Here is a 21,926-nt window from a genome sequence, read left to right on the forward strand (position 1 = left end):
TTGAAGCGAGAATAAAGACTTTGATGGAAACTTGGTTATTGGCAGGGAAAGAGACAATTTCTCCATTGTGACTGTTTAATTCACGATAACCAGACTTCTCCTTTGATTTTGCTTCTTGTAGCTTCCTTTCTTTTTGGCTTCAGGAGCCTGAAGCACCAGGTTGGGAGTGAGAGAGGAGTGGGCAAAGGGCTGGGAATTTTTTTGAATGGTACTTAACCTCTTCTTTCAGAATCCCAAATCTCACTACCATGATAAAATAATAATAAAATAAAATAATAGCCTAAAATAATAGCCAGAACTTATTTGGCATATTCTGTGTTCCAGGGGCTGGGACCTCCTCTTATTTTCTCTCCTGCACATTGAGCACCGTCTGTTGTTACGCATTTCTTTTATGTATCTTGTTTATTGTCGGAACCCTCTACTAGGATTAAGCTTTATGAGGGCAGGGGTTTTGCCAGCTTTGTTCAGGACTATATTCTTGGTACTTAGAAAGGTGCCTGGCTTATAGTAGTCACTTAATATAAATCTTTGCAGGACAAATAAATTTAAGACAGATGAATGAAGGATAGAACCTCATCCACTCACCAGAATTAATTCCAAATAGGTTAAATAGTTTAAAAAATTTAAAAAGACCACAACAAAGTTAATAAAATTAAATAAAATTTGAACCTAGAGGTTATGATATTGAGTGAATTAAATCAGACAAAGACAAGTATCATATGATATCACTTATATGTGAAATCTTAAAAAAGTGATACAAATTCTACTTATAAACCAAAAACAGACTCACGGATGTAGAAAACAAACTATGGTTACAAAAGGGGAAAGGGCGGGGAGGGATAAATTAGGGTTTGGGGGTTAACAGACACATATTATTATATAAAAAATAGATAAACAACAAGGACCTACTGTATAGCACAGGGAACTATATTCTATTTCTTGTAATAACAGATAATGGAAAAGATTTGAAAAGAAAAAATACATGTGTATGTATGTGTGTAACTGAATCACTTTGCTATACACCTGAAACTAACATTGTAAATCAACTACATTTCAATAAAATTGTTTTAAAAATTCAATAACTTTCACACCTTTGGAGAGGAAAAGAGAGTCTGGGCATCATCATCATCATCATCATCATCATAACAATAATAATAATAACCAACATTTATTTTGCACCTTCTGTGTGCCAGTGTGTTATATAGTCAACATTTGCTATGAAGCTACTGTCACCCCATATTATAGGTAGGGAAACTGAGGTTTTGAGAAGTTAGGTGATTGACCAATCACATAGCTAATATTAAGCTAGATGTGTTGGGGTTGGTTTCAAGCCCAGGTCTCTCTGACTCCAGTGCCCATGTTTTGTTCACTGTCTTCAGTATGGTAGCAAGTGGGAGAGAGTTTCCCTCTTATGGTTAAGACCACATGTGTAGACTGTTGGTAGAATAAACCAGTCTTAATGGAGGAAAAACTGGCAACAACCCTACCTAGGGTTTGAAATAGGTAGTATCTTTGCCTAGGACCTCTAGATCTACAAATTTGTGCTCTGAAGCTAATAATGGATTTAATCACATTTTAGTTGCAAGGAGGTTTCCAAAGACATTTTTCCCCTCTAAGGAAGAGTAATCAGATGTCTTATGATCCATGGGGAAATAATGATATGTGTAACTAGTATGTTGGGGAAATATTCATGGGGAGAGTTACTGTTAATATGTTGAAAGGCTAGTCCTTTGTCTCATTTAAATTTATTCAAAAGAGCTAATTCTTTCCCTGACTCTGTATGAGGGCTTGGTTATAGAACTTGACTTTTTTAGTCACTGCCTAAATTTAGATAACAATATTTTATATTATTAATTGATAGAATATAATAAATTTAGAAAAAAAAAGTCAAAACCCATATAATAGTCAAAACGCTAGGCTTGAATTTAAATTGTGGCTTCCTCCGCACCCAGAAACCTGCAGTTGGGGAAGAGAATGGTCGATTTCCTTGCTCTTTCCTCTCCTGCAGGTGGCTATGTGCCACTTTGCAGGTGGAGGAGGGAGACAAGACAAAGGGGTCAGGATAGCTCTTTTTGGCAGACAGTGTTGTAGCTTTGAACTTTGTACTTTCTGGGCTTGATATTGCTTAAAGTTGACTCTGCCGTGGTTTCATAAGTTGAGTCTCCCCCAATCCCACTGATGGAAGTTTCTCACCTGTGGTTCTCTTGATCTGGCCGAATCCATCTCCTTTCTGGCTGGTTTATTGTGACATCTTTCCTTGGCCACTCACTTTCTACTTTCTTCTGTTGAGTTTCCATAGCTTTTCCAAGCAGCCTGTCTGGAATGAATCTGGCACAAACCCACATCGGCTCTTTCCTGCATCCTTTGCCCTATCAAATTCTATCGTGCAGCCGGTAGCCCCTCTCTTGTGGCTGTAGGTCACTTCAGAGAGTCTCCTTCCCTTTTGTGTTCTTGGATGTGACTTAGACACTCGCCTCCTGTGTCTCCACAATCACGTAGGGGCACATAGGGAGCTCCATGGGAGGTCTCCTTGAAGCCTTTCCAGTGACTTGGAATTAAGAGAGCTCAGTATTCTTTAAAGAAAATCTGCTAAAAAATCTCCTCCCTCAAATATGTTAAATCCTTGACCATTTTTCACCTTTAAAACAAGTGAGGATATTAAGGGTCATTTAACCACTTTGGGGCCATCTTTCTTTCTCTTTTGAAAAAGTCCTACAAGTTGGTCTGTCACAAGCTCACTTTAGGATCTATCCAAAGGTCTTGGCTACTTTTATTTTAATATCATGTTACAAATTTTTAAATAAAATGTCGTGATATACAACAGTAAGCCTAATGATTTCAATTTTATAAAAACAATTGATTTCCATATATCTGCACCTATAGAAGACAAAATAACTACACCCATATAGTGGGGTTACTAAAAGTACTTCATTGCCTGCTTTGTAGTTTTTATGCCTTAAGAATTTTGTATGGTGACAGACGGAAACTAAGCTTTTGGTGGCGAGCATGCTGTAGTGTATATGGAAGTCAAAATATGATGTTGTACACGTGAAACTTATATAATGTTATAACCCAAGGTTACCTCAAAGAAAGAGTAATTTAAACAATTTTGTAATCTGAATTTGAATTACTTTAAAAAATTAATTTATTATTTTTTAATTGAAGTACCATCAGTTACAATGTGTCAATTTCTGGTGTACAGCACAATGTCCCAGTCATGCATATACATACATTCATTTTCATTAAAGGTTGTTACAAGATATTGAACATAGTTCCCTGTGCTATACAGCAGAAATTTTTTAATTTATTTTTTGAATTACTTTTTAATCAAGGGAAGAAATACATTCAAAAAATTTTCTTCCTGCAAAAGGAAGGCATACAGCATGAGATGGAGAGATACCTTTTAGTGAAGTCAACATCCAGCTTTGGTGTGTGCATGTTGTTGGGTGGATGGAGGGCAAGGAAGAATAATTAGAAGACCAAGTGTAAAGAAATTCCATAAGAATTTCCTCTTGCTTCACAACTCTCTTTATTTATGTCTTTTGATCTCTAGCAGCAACTGGGAAAGAAAAAAAAATCCTGACAACATCTATTCAAACGTGTATGGTCAGCATCATGAAGCTCTGGACACCTCTCCTCATAATGCTCGTGTGTACCGTGCTCCTGTCTGTGCTGGGAGGAATGAAGGAAAAACATACCCACGGGTGATGCGGCTGGGCTGGGGAGCAAAAGGGGTGATGAGGCTGTGCTTGTTTCTGGACAAATGAAGGGGTCTCATGCCTGCACATCTGACTCAGGATCCACCTTCTCTGGATCACCTTTTGGAGAATCAGATAATTTTCTATACACAGAGATCCAAGAAATTCCCTTTAATGCTTTTTCTTCTAACCTTGAAAGTAGCAATGAGTATCTGTTAGCTTTTAGATACAGTCCGTAAGTTATAAGGATCTAATATTTTCCCATGTCACGCTGTCTTTGGTGGAGGGTAGGGCACCAGTACAGAGCTGTCATATTTTCCTATTCTTCCAGAAGCTCTGTGTCCTACCTATGTGCAAAATGGACATTTCTTTTTGGTTTTTGTTTGTTTGTTTGGTTGATTTGGGTTTTTTTTAATGGGTGGAGGGGAGGTAATTAGGTTTATTTATTTGGTTAGTTATTTTAATGGAAGTACTGGGGATTGAACCCAGGACCTCGTGCCTGCTAAGCATAAACTCTAACCACTGTGCTGTACCCTCCCTCCCATTTCTTCATGTATACCCTTAATTAAGTGTTGGATATTTAAGAATGTGAAAAGATAGACAAGAGACGTGAAGTGAGTCCTTCCTGGGGCAATGTTGGGGGCCATATAATGAGAAAATGGAATCAATGGAGGGGGCCAAGAAAATAAGGTGAGAGAGATAAGAATTTGGAGAGAGACTGAGTTATTAAAGGTAGGGTCAGCAATGAGTGGAAGACAAGGGGAGGGAATCCATTTCTTACTCACCCTGGTCTAGCTTCCCGCACTATGAAATAGGTGTGATAATGAGGCTAGAGGATATCTCAGGCTCTGAGATCTCCCATTATAAAAACGTAAACTTCATAGGAGGGCACATGAATGCTGGGAGCATACAGAGCCCTGTCTCTAGGATGCTCAAAGAGGACCCAGAGGCCTGCAACACTGTAGGACTTGGGGGGCAGTGAAGGCAAAGAGATCAGTGAAGATGTGACGGGGTCAGTGAAAACTCAGTAAGGAGGCTTAGGAAGGGAATTTTTCATAGAAGGCAGATAGATACTTTGGTGGGGACTTGGGGCTGGGATTCTAGGAGGAGCTATTAAGCTTATGAAGGGCCCCTGTCAGCTTCTTACCATCTCGTCTCAATTGCAGGGAGGAAATGTTACTTGCAGAGTGCTGGGGAGAGCCAAAGATCCATGAATGTGCCAAGAAGTGTACCAGAACCTTTAAGTGCATAGAAAGAAATCACACGTGCTGCTGGACCTACTGTGGAAACATCTGCTGGGAAAATGCAGTGAGTTCGGAGATGTGTGCTTGAGTGTGTGTCTTCACTGATTCTCACCTTCTTCTCAGATGCTGTATCCCTAAACAGAGGACTGGGGTACCCCAAATCCTAGGCACAAAAGTAGCAGAAGACAATGTCCCCTAAACCTGGAAGGCAATTCACTGGCAAATAGACCAAGATACCAGCTTGGGGGCACCTTACTTCTTTCATTGTACAACAAATGCCTGTGCTGTCTTTATTGTATTTTTCAACAATTTGCTCTTTTCCTATTTTTTGGTCCAGATTGCTAGCCATTACTTCCATAGTCAGACTTTTCCTTGAGCCCTTTTAGCTCAGCCAGGACCCAAATCTCTACATTTCTTTGTTCAATGACCCAATACTCCCCCTTGTCAGAAGTGGACAATGCCTGTTGTTATATGAAGTATTTCTGTTCTAGTGAGTTTGAGTAATATTAAGCTTGGGAATGAATTCTTGTTTTTCAGACTTCCATAGCCTCTAAGCATCTCACCTTTTTCTCTTGTAGGTAATCAATGAAAGACTGCTAAAACCCTAACCTCCCACTGGGATACCCATCTATTCTCATTGAGGGTTGGGCAGGAGTAAATCCTTGGCAAATAAACTCATTTGCCAACAGTGGTCTTTGGGTTTTTCCCACTCCATTCCACCACCTTTGAATGCCCTTATCACAACCTTCTATATTCCTATCCTGTAGTGTACATAAGTTTCCAACTCTTGCTTCCATCTCTTCCTTCCCTATCTGATTACCCTAACTCATGGGCTTCACAGAATAGATGTTTATTTCTCTCATGCCATTTTAATGTGTGCAATTGGCAAGCAGCCTTTCATTCTGTTTTTCACAGAGAGGTCTCTGGTAAGTTTGTTTCTCACAGGGTATAGGCAAATGGCTCTAAAACTACTTTACATGTATAAAAGATTGAAAAACAAGTAAATAATTTGTAGGCAGGTTTCTGTTAGAGAAGAGGGGTTACAAATAAGCAAAAGGAAAATGCTAGAATGAGCTCTGGGGTACTGGATTAAAGTCAGAGATATCAACATGAACTCATGTTCAGCTTAATATATATATAGAGAGAGACAGACAGATGCAGAAATATTTATAGACACATGTGTATACACAGATTAGCTACATAAACATATCTTTCCTAGATATGCCTGCTAAGAGGGCTTAGAAGTAGTGACAGCACAGTAGCAACAAGCACACAGAGCCCAGATCTTGGTTTCTAAATACCATTCTCCAGTACATGGGCCAAAGCTTCGTAGAGGAATGACTGATTCTAGAACTGGGCTTGGAAAATACAAGATGAGACTGGGACATCTTTTAGGATTAGAAAGTAAGGAAAAGCCAAAACCCCAAATAATGGGACAAAGGAACCAACCTGAAGAGCTTCCAGTGGCCAAAGCCAAAAATAATTTGAGCATAGAGCTGTTACTGCTGGTCTATTAAAATAAAATGTTACAAAGGTAATGGAAAAATAGTAAACAACTTCAGTGTAAACTACTATTAAAGAAAACAAAAAATGAAATTTGAAACATTTCTGCTGAAAAGAAATTCTCCCACTAGAACAACCCTGAGTCAGCAAAAAGGGTAATACAGCACTGCGACTTTAATTAAATATCTCTAAACAATCATTTTAACATATGGAAAAAATACATTTAGTCAGAAATTTTAAAAGTCAGCACATAAGTAGACAACAAAAATCAGGAAGACTTGAAATAAGAGGTTGACAGAATGTAAAAAATTGAAAGAAAAAGATACAAGTTACCTTAGAAAGAAAGATTGTTACAAGATATTCAGGACAGAATAAATTAAAATAACTATAATAGGCATTGAGGAAAAAGAATGAAAGAAGCCAAAAGACTAAAAATATAATGCGAAAAGTAAAAACAGTAAGAGAGAAAAAGTTTGAGTTTTAGAGATTTTCAAAAAGAAAACCTGAATCAACAACAACAAAAGAGACCATTATATACCCAGGAATAATGGCCCAGAACAGCCTCAGTTATTGGATGTTTGATCTGATCACCATGAACTACCTGTTCCTCCACCTTGTGGCTTCCCTCTGGATTAAAAACAGAGAGAGAGAGAGAGAATGAGACTGTAAAGAAGAGGACTGGGGAAAGGTAGGGACCACTGAGTTAAAGGAAGGCACCACCCCATTATGAGGGTGACCATACTGGTGGATGATGGAGATGGGGGGTATCTAGGGTGAGCACAGGCACTCGCTTCCATGTCCATGGTCTCACCGTAATGGAGAGGAAGTAAGCAAGCAGGGAGGGCAGAGGAAACATCCTCCTCTGGCCATGTCATGACTTCTCACTCTCCTTTGGCCTTGGACCTGCCACTTAACTTCCCTGGGATTCATTTCCTTCACTGGAAAGAGACAGTAACCCGAACTCCCAAGGAGGATGAGGAGAGTGGGATGGGGGTGGACCAAGTTTAAAAAGAGTCCTCCTCAGGGGCCTCCCACCCTGGGCCCCAGGGTCTTGAACTTGCCCTTGTGGCTCCAGGATGAGGAATGTTCTCCTTGGCACTGGGAGATGCCACCCATGAGCAGTTTCTCCCTTGGAGTACTGGTTCAGTGAGCAGAGCAACAAGGGAGCTGAGCCCGCAGGGGCCTGGAGGGAGGCCGAAGGGAGCGAGAGCAGGGAAGCATGACAAGGGGAGAGATCAGAGACCTGGACCTGGGTTGGGGGGTGCGCTCTGGGGTCTGCGCCAGGTGCTCAATGATCCCAAGCACTGGGAATGAAACAGGCAGGTCCCTGCGCATTTGTTGTGGTTTATTAAACAGGAACAAGCAGTTCAGACAGTGGGGAGGGTGGCATTCCTATTGACATCCTTGTGCCCGGGTGTGAGGTCCTTGTGCTTCCGCCACAGGCACAGTCTCTGGATGGAGGGCTCGGGGAGCAGGACGCACAGCCCAGCCTGCTCCCTGACTCACAGGATGTTCATGCAGACGTTCCCGCAGAAGGTGGTGCAGCACACGTTGTTTGCTTGGCACTCCTGGTGATGTGTACAGGGGCGCTTGCACATCTCTATTTTGGTTCTCTTCTTACATTCATTGATTTCTGAGGATACCTGCACTCCTGAAACAGAGCAGGAGCGGGGGCAATGGGACCAGACCCCTAGAGAACACCTCTCTAAAGCTTAGAGCCTCCTCCAAGACCCCAGACATGGTCCCATTCATAACACTTTTGGACTTTTCAGGGAACTCGCCCTCTGCCCTTCACCAAATCCTAGTGATCTGTAATATCTTAAATCCTATTCCTCCTCCTCCCCCAGTAGACCTCAATGCCTGGACTTCCCAGACCCTCTCCATACCCCTGCCACCAGGACCCGGTCTCCCCCATCAGTCATGGCCTTGGTGAATTCCACCCACTCCCCACATCCATCTACACCCTCACCTTGAGAACCCAATGAAGTCTAGGACATCCTGCCAACTCTCCACAATCTGCAGGGACCGGAGAGGAAGATGAACGTGCCTCCTCACCCTCTCTCTCCTCTCATACTGTCACTGTCTGCAGCATCCCTGGCCCTTCCCAGAAAATACCACTTGCAATATATATTTCCCTTTCACTGCCACCGTCCTGCGCCCTCTGAGAGAATTTTAACTTGATTCGTGTACCCTCAACTTTGCTTTCCCAATGTCCTTTCATTCTGTGCCTACTCTGGTGAACATCTCTGGATGTTCACCCACCACATGTGGGCATAAATCAAAGAAGAGTTGTTTTGTTTTCCCTCCTGATTCTCAGCTCCAGTGTCTCTTTCACTACTGTAGGTACCATTTGTCTCTGGATTTGAGGGATGGAGAATAAAAAGATGTCAGTTTCCTTTCCATCATCATCACTGTTTCCAGGGCCAGATAAAGGGGCTGGAGGACCATGGTCTGGGAGGAACCAGCGTGTTGATAGTGCTGTGGTCGGAGCACAGTGCACTGAAAGGTTCCGATTCCCAGGTTCTCCTGAGACTGGACGCAGCCTGCTCCTCCCCGTTCCCCATCCCCGTCCCCTGGTCCATCACCTACTATGGCTCCTGTTCAGGTTACGGTGCCCTCCCTGGGCCTGCAGCAGCAGAACACAGAGAAGCAGGGTGGGCAGCAGAGCCTGGGCTCGCATGGCTCTGACCAGGGTAGTGAACTCTCAGTCTGGCCCGGACTCCCCTGGAGAGCTGCGTGTGGACAGAGCAGGAAAGAAGAGGTTATCCTGGGCTCCTCCCTGTCTCTGCTGGCCAAGCCAGGGCAGAGCAAGGAGTCCTTGTTTCCTCCCCTTGCCTGCCCTGCACCGTGGCGTGTTCATGTGGGACCTGGGCTTCTGCAGATATGACTCCTCCTGTTACATAGCCAACCCTCTCCTTTTGCAAACAGAATTTTAATTTTTGCTGAATGATGTAATCAATTTCTATTTTCTAATTACCAAATAATTTAGGGGTATGGAAAAGAGAAAAATAATATTAAAAAATGTGGTAATCTCTCTGCATAGAATTAACATGAACCTCATTGTATTCTCTTCCTGGTTTATTTGCATATTTAATAGATAAAATGTTTGGTTTTCTCACATTTTGAATCACTCACCTTTTGTTATGCATCTTGTCCACCCTCATTTAATCATGTAACTATTTCACAGAACAGGGTTTCTCAAAATTGCACAGCTCTCACTTAAATATCTACTGTCAAGCATCTGTAGTATACTAATTACTGATTACCTAGACAGTATCCTTGCGAGCATTTTCATTCATAAATCCTTGATTTTTTTAGATTAAAGAGAGGTGGAATTTGTGGCTGAAAAAGTAAGTAGATAATTTAAGTATGTATACACACACACACACAGAGCTATCCCCAGAAGTCAAGGACTGTGAGAGGAAATATCTGTACCTCTATCCATATCTGTATCCGTCTCTCTAGCTATCTACATCTTTCTCCCTCTCTATATGTACACACATATAGATATTATATATATAGGTTATATGCATACCGATGTCTTGGGAATGCATAATTCAATCATTTTAGGTTGGGCACCATTTGCAGTCCCCATCAAATTTCCCTCCAGTTTGCTCCCACATCTTCGTATCCAAGTCCCCAAATTCTGCCTTTTGTCTCTGCACTGGTTCACCCTCCTCAGCCAAGTCCCCAGAATCTTGGCATATATTCTCCACTGCTCGGTGCACCCAACATATCCTGGGGGAAATCACTCATACATGGACATCTCCTGTGGCTGTATGGAACACTCCTGTCACCAGGGCTTGGGAGGTGGAGGTCTATTACTTGGGAGTCCCTGGCCCCTGGCCCTTGCCTGCATGATTCTTCTTTTTTCTAATGAGCCCCAAATCATGTGTGTGTGTGCCCGGTATAACGCCCGTCTCCGATATTTGTGAACAAATCCCCCAACCTCTCAACTCAACAAACCTGTGCCAAGATCTCAGTGCTAGGTTTGATCACCTCAAATCTATCTTTTCTAAAGTGGTCATCTAATCTTTTCTAAGGGTTTTCTTATTCAGTCTCTTTTTATCCACATAAAGCCATAGGGCATTTGGTGGGAGACAATGCTATGCGTTAATTAGCAGAGGAGAATCCATACAGGGAAGGGTGGGAACTTAAATAGCACACACAACAAGTCAAAGGAAAATAAAGACTGTCCTCTGCTCCTTACCTGTCGATGAACGCGGGTGCATCAGATAACGACTCTAGACTTGGGTCTGCTGAGGGTGGCCAGAGCTGCAACCCAGGTACACAATGTCCCTCCTAGCTTAGCAGGAGATACTGGTCACATCAAAGAAAGTCCAGGACTTCTGGCCGGGTGAGTATCAAAGGAAGGTCTGTGATGTGACGGGTACGTTCCTGGGTGGAAATTAAGGATTGGCCACAACCAAAAATCACTATTAAGTTCTAGGGCTTTGAACTTTGTTTTTCTCCTCTTCTGTCCCCTGTTCCAGGCCACACCCCCTGTCCCCCCACCTCCCCAAGAAGAGACCAGATAAAAGAGCTGTCAGCCTGTTACTGCAGACACTCAACTCAGACACCTCCAGAGGCAGGTCGGGGTGGGGATCTTGAGGCGTGAGCTGTTACTTGTGGCTTGATTGGATGAGTTCCCTGCCCAGGTGGTGTCAATATTATTCCCATGAGGTAAGGATTATTGCCTGTTTCTCAAATAAGAAAACAGAGAGAGAGATGGCATGAATTGTCTGAAGTGTCATAGGTAAAAAGGGGTAAAAGATATCAGCGTTCCCCAAAAAAGAGATACCAGCATTCCTGACTCTAAATCCCCTACTCTCTCCTTATCATCTGGAAAGCCCAGGATCCTGAATTTGGGAGAGAGGGGCAGTTGTTCCATGTCTTTGTGATGCCTGGCGACCTCTTCATTGTCCCACACCCTGTCTCAGGATGGCCAAAGAATTCACCCAGAACTCTGTACGTGAGTGGTACCCAGCCTGGGCACGATGAGGTTTTTCTTTCCTAGGATCATTTAGGACACCAGAAGTGTGCAAAGAAGGGGGTGGGGCATCCCCAGGATCCTGAACACCCTTTAGGGGCAAGTCAGAATCTCTGAAACCGGACTAAGAGTGAGGCCTTTTAGATGAATAGATCTCCAGGCTCTGGAAAACTTGGGCCTAGAGTGCTATTTTTAAATACAAATAAACAACTTCATAGAACCCATTGCTTTGGATTTATTGTGTTTCTGTCCCTGAGTGCCAGTCTTCCTCCTTCTTTGTGCAAAAGGCAGGTGTCAGGAATCCAGAGGCCCATCTGGGCCCATGCCCGCCTTCCCCCGGTTACCTCATACTCCCACCTGTAAGTGGAGAGCAGAGTATCGCCTGAGTTAAACTTCTGTCTTGCTATGTGCTGCTGCCTGCAGGGTATCAGAAGAACACTCTGAGCCAGGCTCCAGGACTGACTCCTACCGCTGCTGGCTGGCTTTCCTGCGCAAGAAGTGTGAGTGATTTCCAGGATATCTGGAAGCCCACTGCGCTCAAAGACAGTTCTCCTTTGGCTTGGAGCTTCACCAATTAAGTTGTATCCTTTGGTATAAACATTGCCCATCGGTCAATGAGTCTCAATACATTAACTTAGCAAATTTCCTTCACCAAGCCTGGCTGAAGCAAGCTGGTAAGGATGTCGGTTCTGACTAGAGAAGGTTGGAGACCAGACATAAGCATCCAAGAGGGAATCCCCACCCCCACCAAATATCTGATCTTCTACATTTTAAGGGCTTCTCTCCTCCTTTTCTTTCTCCCCATAATCTCCGTCTCTTACTCTTGTTTCTCCTCAAAGTCTCCTAAATCCAGTTTGCCTCAAGGTCAATGTATCTAGTGACTGACATGCCTAAAACTTGCATTTTTCCAACTTCCAAATTGCACATCTTCTGAGAGGAGAATGAGTTTTCAAACATCCCTTTGAAAAAATTCTGTACCTTTTAAATTATCTCTGGTGCTACACTTGCTTTTGAGCAAAGAGATTCTGTGTGATTCATTTTAGAGGAGAGCTGTTCAGTGGAATTTTCTGTGATGATGGAAATATTCTATGTCTGGCCTGTCCAATAGGATAGCCAATAGCTACATGTGAATATTGAATGCTTGAAATAAATGGAAACTAAACTTTTTAATATTTTCATTAAAGTATAGTTGATTTATAACACTGTGTTGGTTTCAGGGGTACAGAATAGGTTTTTTTGCAGATTATATTCCATTATAGGTTATTACAAGATATTGAGTGTAATTCCCTGTGCTGTACAGTAAATCCCTCTTGCTTATCTTGAACTTTAAGTTAACTAATTTTAACAGTCGCATGTGCCTAGTGGCTACCATATTGGACTGTGTAGAGGAGTCTCTTCTGCTGGACTGAAAACTTTTGAACACATAAAGACTTTCAGGGAGAGAGACAATTCTCTACCTTGTTACTATGTGATTCATAATATCAGAATTTTACCCTTTCTTGGGCTCTTTTATTTGTCTTCCTGTTTGGTTTCAGGAGGGGAAGGCAGCAGAGAGGGCCCGGACTTCTCTAGGGTAATTAAGGTTCCTCCTCCCATGCCCCAGCTCCCCTCACCCCTCAATCGCCAGTTGTCAGCAGGCTATTTCATCTTTCTTCTGCTTCATTGTTTCCTCCTGGGTAGTAGAGGAGGAAGGACCAATAAGAGAGGATGGGGAAGTTCTTACACAGTAGCTATTATCATAAACTGGCCTTGTGCTTTGGGTTCTCCTTCATGGGGGGCTTTCAGGATTCATTGGAGACACAAAATGGCATCAGGCCATTTACGACTGAGATAATTCTCAAACTGTAGCCCTCTTCTCTGCTACTCCAGGTCACTCTAGCCCAATTCCACACCCTTAAGAGTCTTCTCAAACACAAGTCTACGGTGCCCCCAGAAACTTCTGGGGACACACAGTAAGCTCTGAGTAGTAGCCGCAGAGTGGTATCTCCCGACTTGGAAATGGAAGACAGCATCTCTGCCTCCCCGGGCAAAGCTTTTGCCCAAGATCTCCTTCAAAGTCCTCTCTTATGACTCCTTCAACTTTGGAGTGTCTATGGAGGTGAAAGTTTTAAAAGTCTTCTGAAGTTGTTGGTCGACAACTTTTCTCAAGTCCTGCTGAGTAATCTGTCTCATCCACTCCCTCTGGAATCACTCTGGTACTCCTTGTCTTCAGGTCTCGACAGAAACTTCCATTATAGCATCCTGTTACCTATGTTCTAAAATAAAAAATCAGGGCACTTCACGTGTTCTATTATTCCAATTCATAAAAATAATGATTACAACATAGAAGTATGCACATCTGCTGGTTATCTCTGGATAGTGGAATTACTAATGCTTATCTGTCTCCTCTTTGGATTTTTTTTTAATGATGCAACCTGAAGATTTATTGCTTTTTGATCAGAAAAAGCAATGTGTTTTTAAAAGAAAGAATTTTGTAAAGGAAGGGATCCTAGTGTGAGGTGGGGAAGAAGCCGGGGAAGCCAATGGCTAGCTTGATGTGTTGTTAGGTGCCAGCGGGTAGAAAGGAAAAGTAGGAGGAAGAATAACGCAGTATTCACAAGCACTGTCTCTTTCTGCCCTACCCTATTCTCCTTAATTCCTATTCTGCCTCCAGCAGCATTGGGAAGACCTGCCTTCTGCAAAAACTTAACCCAAACACACGTAGAAACTACCATGAAGCGCTGGGCTCTCCTACACATCGTGCTCATCTATGGGCTTCTGATGCTCCCGGCTGTGCTGGGAGGCCTCGGGCACAGACCCTTCTGTAGGTGGTGTGGTAAGGGAGGAGGGTGCTCAGCCCAGGCCTGGGTTGCCTGGCATAACCGATTCAGGGCCCCCATTTCTAGGATCACCCTTTAAAGAACCAGAACCATCCATAAAGCAGAGACATCCAAGAAAGGTCAGGTTGGATGTTCCCGATCTGGTGTCTCTTTAAGTTTCCTCTCCCAGCTCAGAAAGCAATAGTGTATACCCACTATGGAAAGGGAGGGTTGCTTTTGCCCACATTCCGTAGGCTAGCAGGAAATATTTGCCAATGTCAGACCACCTTGGGTAGAGGAAACACCAACCCAGAGCTTCCCTCTGAACCCATAATTTCAGAATCTCTGTGCCTGATCTGAGTGAGCCTTCGTTGAATATCAAAAGGGTAGTATTTAACACATTCATTTAGTTTGAGGGGAAGAATCTTTCAGAATCTGAAAAAATGGAAAAGACAAATAAAGGGTCCTTACGAGTCAAAGTTTGGGGTCATATGATAAGACAATGCGATAATGAAGGGGCCTCAAGGGAGGGTTCTGGGCCAGTGAAGGACATGGAATCTGGGGAGAGGCTGAGTGCTTAGGTGGTATCATCATGGAGGTGAATGGAGAGAGGGAAAAGTAGGTTCCTATTCTTCCATGGCTCAGTTTTCCAATCAGAAAATTGGGTGTGGACTTTGGAGCTAAAGAATCTTGTAGGCCCTGAAATCTAAAGTTATATGGGAAGAGACTTGGTGAGGCAGTGTCATACATGATGAGGTTGTCCTAGGTCCTAGCTTTAGGGAATTTGGAGAAAACCCATGTGGAGAGAGGGAACTCACATCATATAAGGATGGTCTTCAGTGAAAAGCCACTGGCTAGAATTCACAGAAGGGATTCCCTTGAAAAGCAGAGAAAGACTTTGTGGCTGAGAGCTCAGGCTAGAGAACTCAGGGATTTTTCAGCTTGAGGAGGGTTTCTCCTCCAAGTTGCGGGTAGATGGACATTGCCAACTTCTACCATCTCAATTCCAGCTGAACTAAGAGATACTGAGCAGTGCTGGATACAGCCTCCATCATTAAAGTATTGTGTAAAAAGATGCACTAAATTACAAGCATGTTCCTTTCCAAATCATACATGCTGCTGGACCTTCTGTGGAGACATCTGCTTGGACAATGAGTGAGTTGGTTGGGGTGGGGAGGTTGGGCCTGCGTATGGTTCCTCATTCCTCCTCATCCTCATTTAGAAGCTATGACCTAGAACAGAAGACGTAATCGCCCAAATCCTGGTCAAAGAAATAGGCACCCTCCTACCTCCACACCTAGGCTGCCACTCGCTGCAAAATAAGCCAAGTTACCAGCATGGGGGCCTCCACATTTTTTTTTCACTTTCATTCAGTTCCCCCTAAACATCATGCATCAGTTGGTTCATCCCTCCCTTGTCCAAGGCCCCAGTTATTGCCTCCTTATTCTGGCCTCCCCACTGGCCCCTTATCTCAGCTGGGTCCAAGGAGACCTGGTCTCTACCTGTCTGCTCAGTTGGCAAACCTCTCAGAAGAAATTGCTTAAAAGTGGTAAATCCTGATCTTGCAGGAAGAATTTCTGTTCCTATTAACTGGGGCTAAGGGTTCTCTTAAGTTTGGGAATGGATGCCCCGCCAGGGTTCCCTGACTTTTAACCACTTAAATTTTCTCTTCCAGAGAACCCTTTAAATTCATGCTAAAACCCTAGATTCTAGCTGACCCACCACTAGCGTGGGCTGGAGGTTGAGTCTGTGGTCTTAGAAGAGTGCTGCCGGATCTCTGTTGGGATACCCAGTTGCTCCAGCTGAGACCTCTCTGTTTGCGCCTTGACCTCTCTATCCCGAGAAGGCTCAAGTCTTTGCCAAATAAACTGATCCACCAACCTGAGGGCTCTGTATTTTTTGGCCCTTCATCCCTGTGACTTCATTTCTCCCATTACAATTCCCAGTAGCCCACACAGGTGTTCCCATCCCACCATGGGCACAGGCACCCAACTCCGCCTTCTGGTTAGACTTATGTTTTAGGTATGCTAATGGCTGTAGCAAAAAATACAAAGATTTATTAAAAAAAAAAAACAACTCATGGGATTAGCATGATGAGAGTATATCCTTATTCACAATACGTTTCAGTGAATAGCCACCCATGCATTGAGTCAAGGACCCTGGCTCCTTCCATCTACAGCTCCACTATCTCCCAGGGCCTCCTCTGAATCCAGATAGCAGATGGAAGAAGAAAGGTACATGGAGACTTGTATAGAAGGTTTTTAAGGGCCAGGCCTGGAAGTGGAGTTTATTATTTCTCTCCACATCCTATTTGCCATAATGTAGTCATTGGTCCTACCTACTTGCAAAGAAGACTAAGAAATATAGCCTAGCTGAATGTCCAATAAGAACAGAAAAAAAGGATTTGGTGGACACACGGAAGACTCTGCCCTGCCTATTTATGCAAATGCAGACTCCTTAAGTAAGATCCAAGACCCTGTTCTCCATATCACTCTGTCCCAGGGAACAAGAAGCTGGATCTCTTGTCATCAGAGAAAGCATTCCTGCCCTCAGGGTGGCTACTCCTGCTTCCAGAATGATTCCTCCTTCTGCCATCCCAAGTGTCCTCTTATTCCTGCCAGGTGAGTTTTGTCCGCCTGGCAGTTTTACCTGGGTAACATTCCTCATATCCTGAGATTTCAGGTAACACAAGACAGGCTTTCCTGCCCCTATTGTTTCCCTAAATTATATCTGAATTTCCAGCATTTGTCATCAGTATCTTGAAGATCATTCAAAACATATAACTCCTCCTGGATGAGGAGTACCTGCTGTATATTAAGCCTTGTGCCTCTTCCCAGCCCAGGGGACAAGATATTCCCACTTAGATGGATGAGTCAGTTTAACCGGATAGGTGAGTCACACCTGTCACCTTAGAGCCCGAGGAAAGGCTCGGGAATGTGAAATAGCAAAGACCAAGTTCAGGCGAGGGACTAAATCTTAATAGAACTGGTTAGTACCCGAAAGCCCAGAGTAATGAAAAGGGACAATGTTTCAGGAATTTAGGTAAACATCCTTCCTGAGTGAGGCTTTGTCTTGACCTTTAGGGGCTTGGAGCTCTTTAGAGTGAAAGTAATTATTTCTAACAAAGAAGTAGAGAAGAATAAAAGGTTAGGGACCTTTAAAGGAAGAACCAGGGAAGAAAAAAGGTGTCTTCTTGGGTATCCTATTTTGAGATCGTATCTCATCCATGCCTTCGTCTGCCAAACCTGGATCATGAGAGGCAGAAAGGAGAGATACTGCTTGGTCAATCTTAGCAAAAGAGTAACTGACACAGAGAAGTGGAAGGACACCAAAGGGGTTAGAAAAATGTGGACATACAGACAGCACTGCCGCTCCACCAGCCACACAGATGCATACACAAGGGGTTTGGATTGTGTAGACTGAGTGTCAACTGAGCATTGACACATTGTAACTATACTTCACGTTGACTATACTTCAATTTAAAAAAGATAAATAAAAAATAATAGAAAAAATTAAGTATGCTTAAACAATAAAATGTGCTGGCATCATATAGGAGTTAATTAGAGTGAAAAAAATTGTTGGGAAATTCAGACTTAGAGTTGTTTCACTTCATACTTTATGACTGATTTTTAAAAATCTCTGATGATTTTTTAAATTTTAATTTACTTATATTTACTGATATTTTTAAATGGCTGTTAAAATACAGTAACACACTTATATAATAAATAAGTCTTATGTTTTTTATTTGGGAGTTTAAAGTTATCTTTTCAAAAAGATAAATGACTCTAGTCTCTATCTAGTTAATGGATAACTGATAATACCTCATTACTTTTCTTTGTACTTTTCTGTGTTTTTCAGATTGAGAAAATAGAAAATGATTAAGTTACAGAGTTCATTTCTGCAGTGAGAGGAGTATAACGTATAAAAGAAGGAATCCTTTCATGTCACCCACAAGACGTCAATGCCCAGCCAAGGAGTGTGGACAGAGGAGAGGAGAAAGAACCAGATGGGGCAGTGAGACACCAGTCATATGTTCTCCCAGCTCCTTAGCCTGAACCCCTTCTCTACCCTCAGCAGAAACTGGCCAAATCCTGGGTCTCCTACCAGTCTTACCTTCAGATACCCAGGGTCAACTTCATGAAGTGGATGGGTCCCCAGTTAATGATGCTCTCCTGCATGGCTATCCTGCTAGTTTCAGGAAGCTGGAAGAAAAGAATTGATTCTTCCACTGAATTTCCAACTAACAGTAAGTATTCTGGCTGGGCTTCAAAATGAAGAGGCGTAGACAACAGAAGGACTTTTCCCTTTCCCAATTGCAGACAGGAAACAGGCACTGGCATAAAGGAAAGCATTGGCTTCTCTTTAAAGCCAGGATGGAAGCTGAGAAAAGCTGAATGTTTCGTTCTCAAGCTTGAGGGGCTCCCGAAGCTACAAGTAATGCCTGTTTTTTCTGTGTGTATATGGTGTTTTTGTCCAGCAGGGCACTTAGCAGTGCAAAGCTCCACAGGGTCCAGAGCCTGGCTTCAGGTACCAGGAGTCTGTGTCCTCAGGAGTTCCAAGGACCAGCACTAAACTGGAAAGGGGCTATTAATTATTTCTTGAAATATGCCCTTTGATTAGGGACCTGAGTATTTCAGAACATTGGGCATAGAGTGCAGAAATAAAATGCATGCTTGATGGATAGAAGTTTGGAACCACTGATATAAAAAAATGGACTTCTGGACGGTGGGTATAGCTCAGTGGTAGAGTGTATGCTTAGCATGCATGAAGACTTGGGTTCAAACCCCAGAACCTCCGTTACAAAAAAAAAAAAAATTGAAATCAGTAGAATTCAGGGAAGAATAGTGAATGAATAACTAGTGATAAAGGTTTCTAGGGAAGAACTAGGCGTTGAGGGCCTTTTCAGCCAGGGGTGGAACAGTGGAGAACCAAGGCAGGCTCTTCTCCTGCTCTGGGACTCCGTACCTCTCACCCTGTAAAACGAGAGTGGGGAACAAGAAAGTCTCTTGGGCCTCTTTGTTCTGAGAATTGGGTTTCAGGACCCAGGTTCTGTGAGCTGAAATTCTGCAGGGGTGACTTCCCGGTGGCTGCATTCATTAGGGGGAGGTGGGAGGAGGATCTTGACTCCAGATCCTTGTGCAGGGAGAGAAAGAAGGGAAATCAGTGGAGTGGATTCTGGGGGCTTGGAGGGGCTGATAATAGTGAGAAAAACTCTTCTTCTGGGAGGCAGTGCTCATGTACTCCTTCTAAGTTGTACCAAAGCCAAGACTGAAACCCTGCACTGAGATTCCCACCAATGAGCGGTGTGCCGTTGACGGCAAGCTTCCCAGAGAGTGTCAGATTGTTCATCACTGCTGCGGCGCCTTCTGCAGAAAGCTCTGCGTGCTTCTCAAGGGAAGTGGTAGGATCGAAGAAGCACCTTTTCCCTTGTCATTCAATTCTCCAAGACTTGAACTCCCGAAATGTGGGAAGACAGAGAACAGGAGATGAAGCCCCGCCAGTCCCAATATCCAATCCAACCGGGGAACCCCTGCCTCTTCACCTGTCTCAGAGACCCCACTCTCCATATATAGACCTACCTGATTTATCCAAACTTCAGGGGGTCTGACATTCATGCCTCTTTGCTCATTGGACTTCAAATATCCTGGGAGAAGCCTTGTGTGGGGATTCCCTACACCACAGAAAACATCCTTGCCCCCAGGGTTTGCGGGGATCTGCTACACTTGAAAGAAATATGTTTCTCTAGACTGTGTGGCTGCTGAGTACCTATCTCTTCTCTCTTCCAGTGAGCAGCAGTCCTCACCACAAAATCAGCAACAAGGCCACTGCTGAGCCCGCAAAGCACCAGTGGGAGCTGGCGGGTACCTAGGAGACTTGGGAAGACTGCCACGTGACCCCCAGTAGGATGATCTTGCCCCAGCTGTGGGCTCAAGGCATTGTCTCTCCTACCTGCCAACCCTCTTCCCTAAGCTATGTCATTATTGGTTTTAATTCTTTGGCAAATAAGCTGTGAAAGTAAGCCAGAGCGCTGTTTCTTCTTCTAAGCTCAAGTACAGAGGCGTTTGGAGAAAGGGGTCTATATAATCATTTGTCATCAACTTGCTGAGTAAATTTGGGTAGGTTCAGTCACCTGTCTGTGCCTGTTTGTTCTCCTTTGCTAATTTTGGCAAACTATACTTATTTTTTGCAGGTTTTAATGGGTACTGGTATACACAGACCAAAAGGAAAAGGTAGCAAATTAGAACATGCTAGGGTCATGGAGCTTAATACCAAATTCATGATCTAACCTTTCTGCAACTTCATCTGTTGCTGTTGGGGGCAAGGGGAGGATAGGGCATTAGCTTCCTGAAATACATCTGTGTCATGGGCCAGAGATGTGCTTGTAGGAAGCGGTCTGGTGGGGAATAGGGTTTGGGAGGGGCACTGTGCAGAAAGAGCATTAAGTGAGACGGACGATGGCGGACAGGTCCTTACAGTTCCCCTGGACCAGCAGGGGGTGACTGCCTAAGGCAGAAACAAAGAACTGTCCCCTCCTGAACAATGAGAAAAAAGCAGTTGAGAAAAATTTCTGGAACCACTTGGCAGATAGGACATTCTCATTCACCCCCAGGTGTTCTGGGAACACACTGAGACTTTGCACTCGATTGCCTTGCTTCACAGCCTGGAGTTAACTCACTCTGGAAGTGGGAGGTGATTAGCATTCAAAGGTGTGGGCTGGGAGTCCCCTGGGGGATCTCATTTTGGCTTTACTGGAAGTATTGGTCCCAGGTAAACTGGCCAGTTTCATGGCCACAAGCATGATTGACCAGCAGACAATTTTAGCATACTTCTCTTGGTAACTGATAAAATAAGAAGACCAAAAAAAAAAAAAAATCAACAAGGATATAGAAGATTTGAACAACATAAATAAAAAAGTGACTAATCAACTTCTATCAAAAAGAATTCTTCATCGCTGCGGAATATGCTTTCTTTCCCAGAGCACGGGGAACACCTAAAAATGTCTCAACGAATGTCAGTACATTGGAATCAAACTGACCACAGTGGAAATTCAAACTGACCACAGAAGTAAATAAAACAAAATAGCTAGAAAATTTTCCATGTGATTAAAAATTAAGCAAGGCAATTCTAAGAAACCGTGGACCAAAATGAAATCATGATAGGAAATAGAAAATATTTTGAACTGAAAAATGAAAATGTGGCATACCAAAACATATGGATATAGAATGATATCAATAAAATAGTGCACTGTCCTCTGTCCCCCCAACAAGGAACAGCAATTAGATGGCTATCCATGAAAAAAAAAAAACCAGCTCTGGAGCCCACTTTAGAAACTTCAGCGACACAGTGTAACAAAAAAACCTGAGAATAACCTTCTAAGAAGAGAAGGAAGAATCATCCCATCCCCCAAGCTGGCATTGCTCAGCACCCCTCCCAGCTGGAAAGAGCTCCCATCCCCGGGAAAGGAAGAGCAGGGTGAAGGACCAACTTCCCCAGCCCTTTGGGGCAACATACAAAGGTCCAGCTTTGGTTTCACCCCACTCAGACTGACAAAGCTGAGACACATAGAGACAGCTAGAAACAAAGAAGAACGCAGGGGCTGCCAAGAGCAGCCACATAGTCAGAGTCATCTTGGTAAATGGTGACCTCTCTGCAGACAAACCTAGCAGATTTCACCAACAAAGAATCCAATGGC

The 21,926-nt window shown here is 43.4% G+C and overlaps 1 protein-coding gene and 1 long non-coding RNA gene across 2 annotated transcripts; one reads left to right on the forward strand and one right to left on the reverse strand.

The window, feature by feature from the left end:
• Window positions 1-3,526: 3,526 nt before the first annotated feature.
• On the forward strand, window positions 3,527-5,550 carry LOC105087892 (protein WFDC11). The gene is made up of 3 exons (XM_010978674.3): window positions 3,527-3,704; window positions 4,865-5,006; window positions 5,521-5,550. Exons 1-3 carry the CDS (start codon window positions 3,604-3,606, stop codon window positions 5,548-5,550), a joined length of 273 nt encoding a protein of 90 aa, XP_010976976.1. The 5' UTR covers window positions 3,527-3,603.
• Window positions 5,551-7,777: 2,227 nt separating this feature from the next.
• On the reverse strand, window positions 7,778-11,299 carry LOC105087829 (uncharacterized). The gene is made up of 4 exons (XR_837042.3): window positions 11,018-11,299; window positions 10,656-10,843; window positions 9,035-9,177; window positions 7,778-8,096 (listed from the first exon to the last, which is right to left on the reverse strand). It is a non-coding gene; the product is annotated as an uncharacterized LOC105087829 (long non-coding RNA).
• Between the last annotated feature and the right edge of the window lie 10,627 nt (window positions 11,300-21,926).

This window comes from Camelus dromedarius, chromosome 18 (assembly GCF_036321535.1).
Source record: "Camelus dromedarius isolate mCamDro1 chromosome 18, mCamDro1.pat, whole genome shotgun sequence".
Taxonomy (NCBI): Eukaryota; Metazoa; Chordata; class Mammalia; order Artiodactyla; family Camelidae; genus Camelus; species Camelus dromedarius.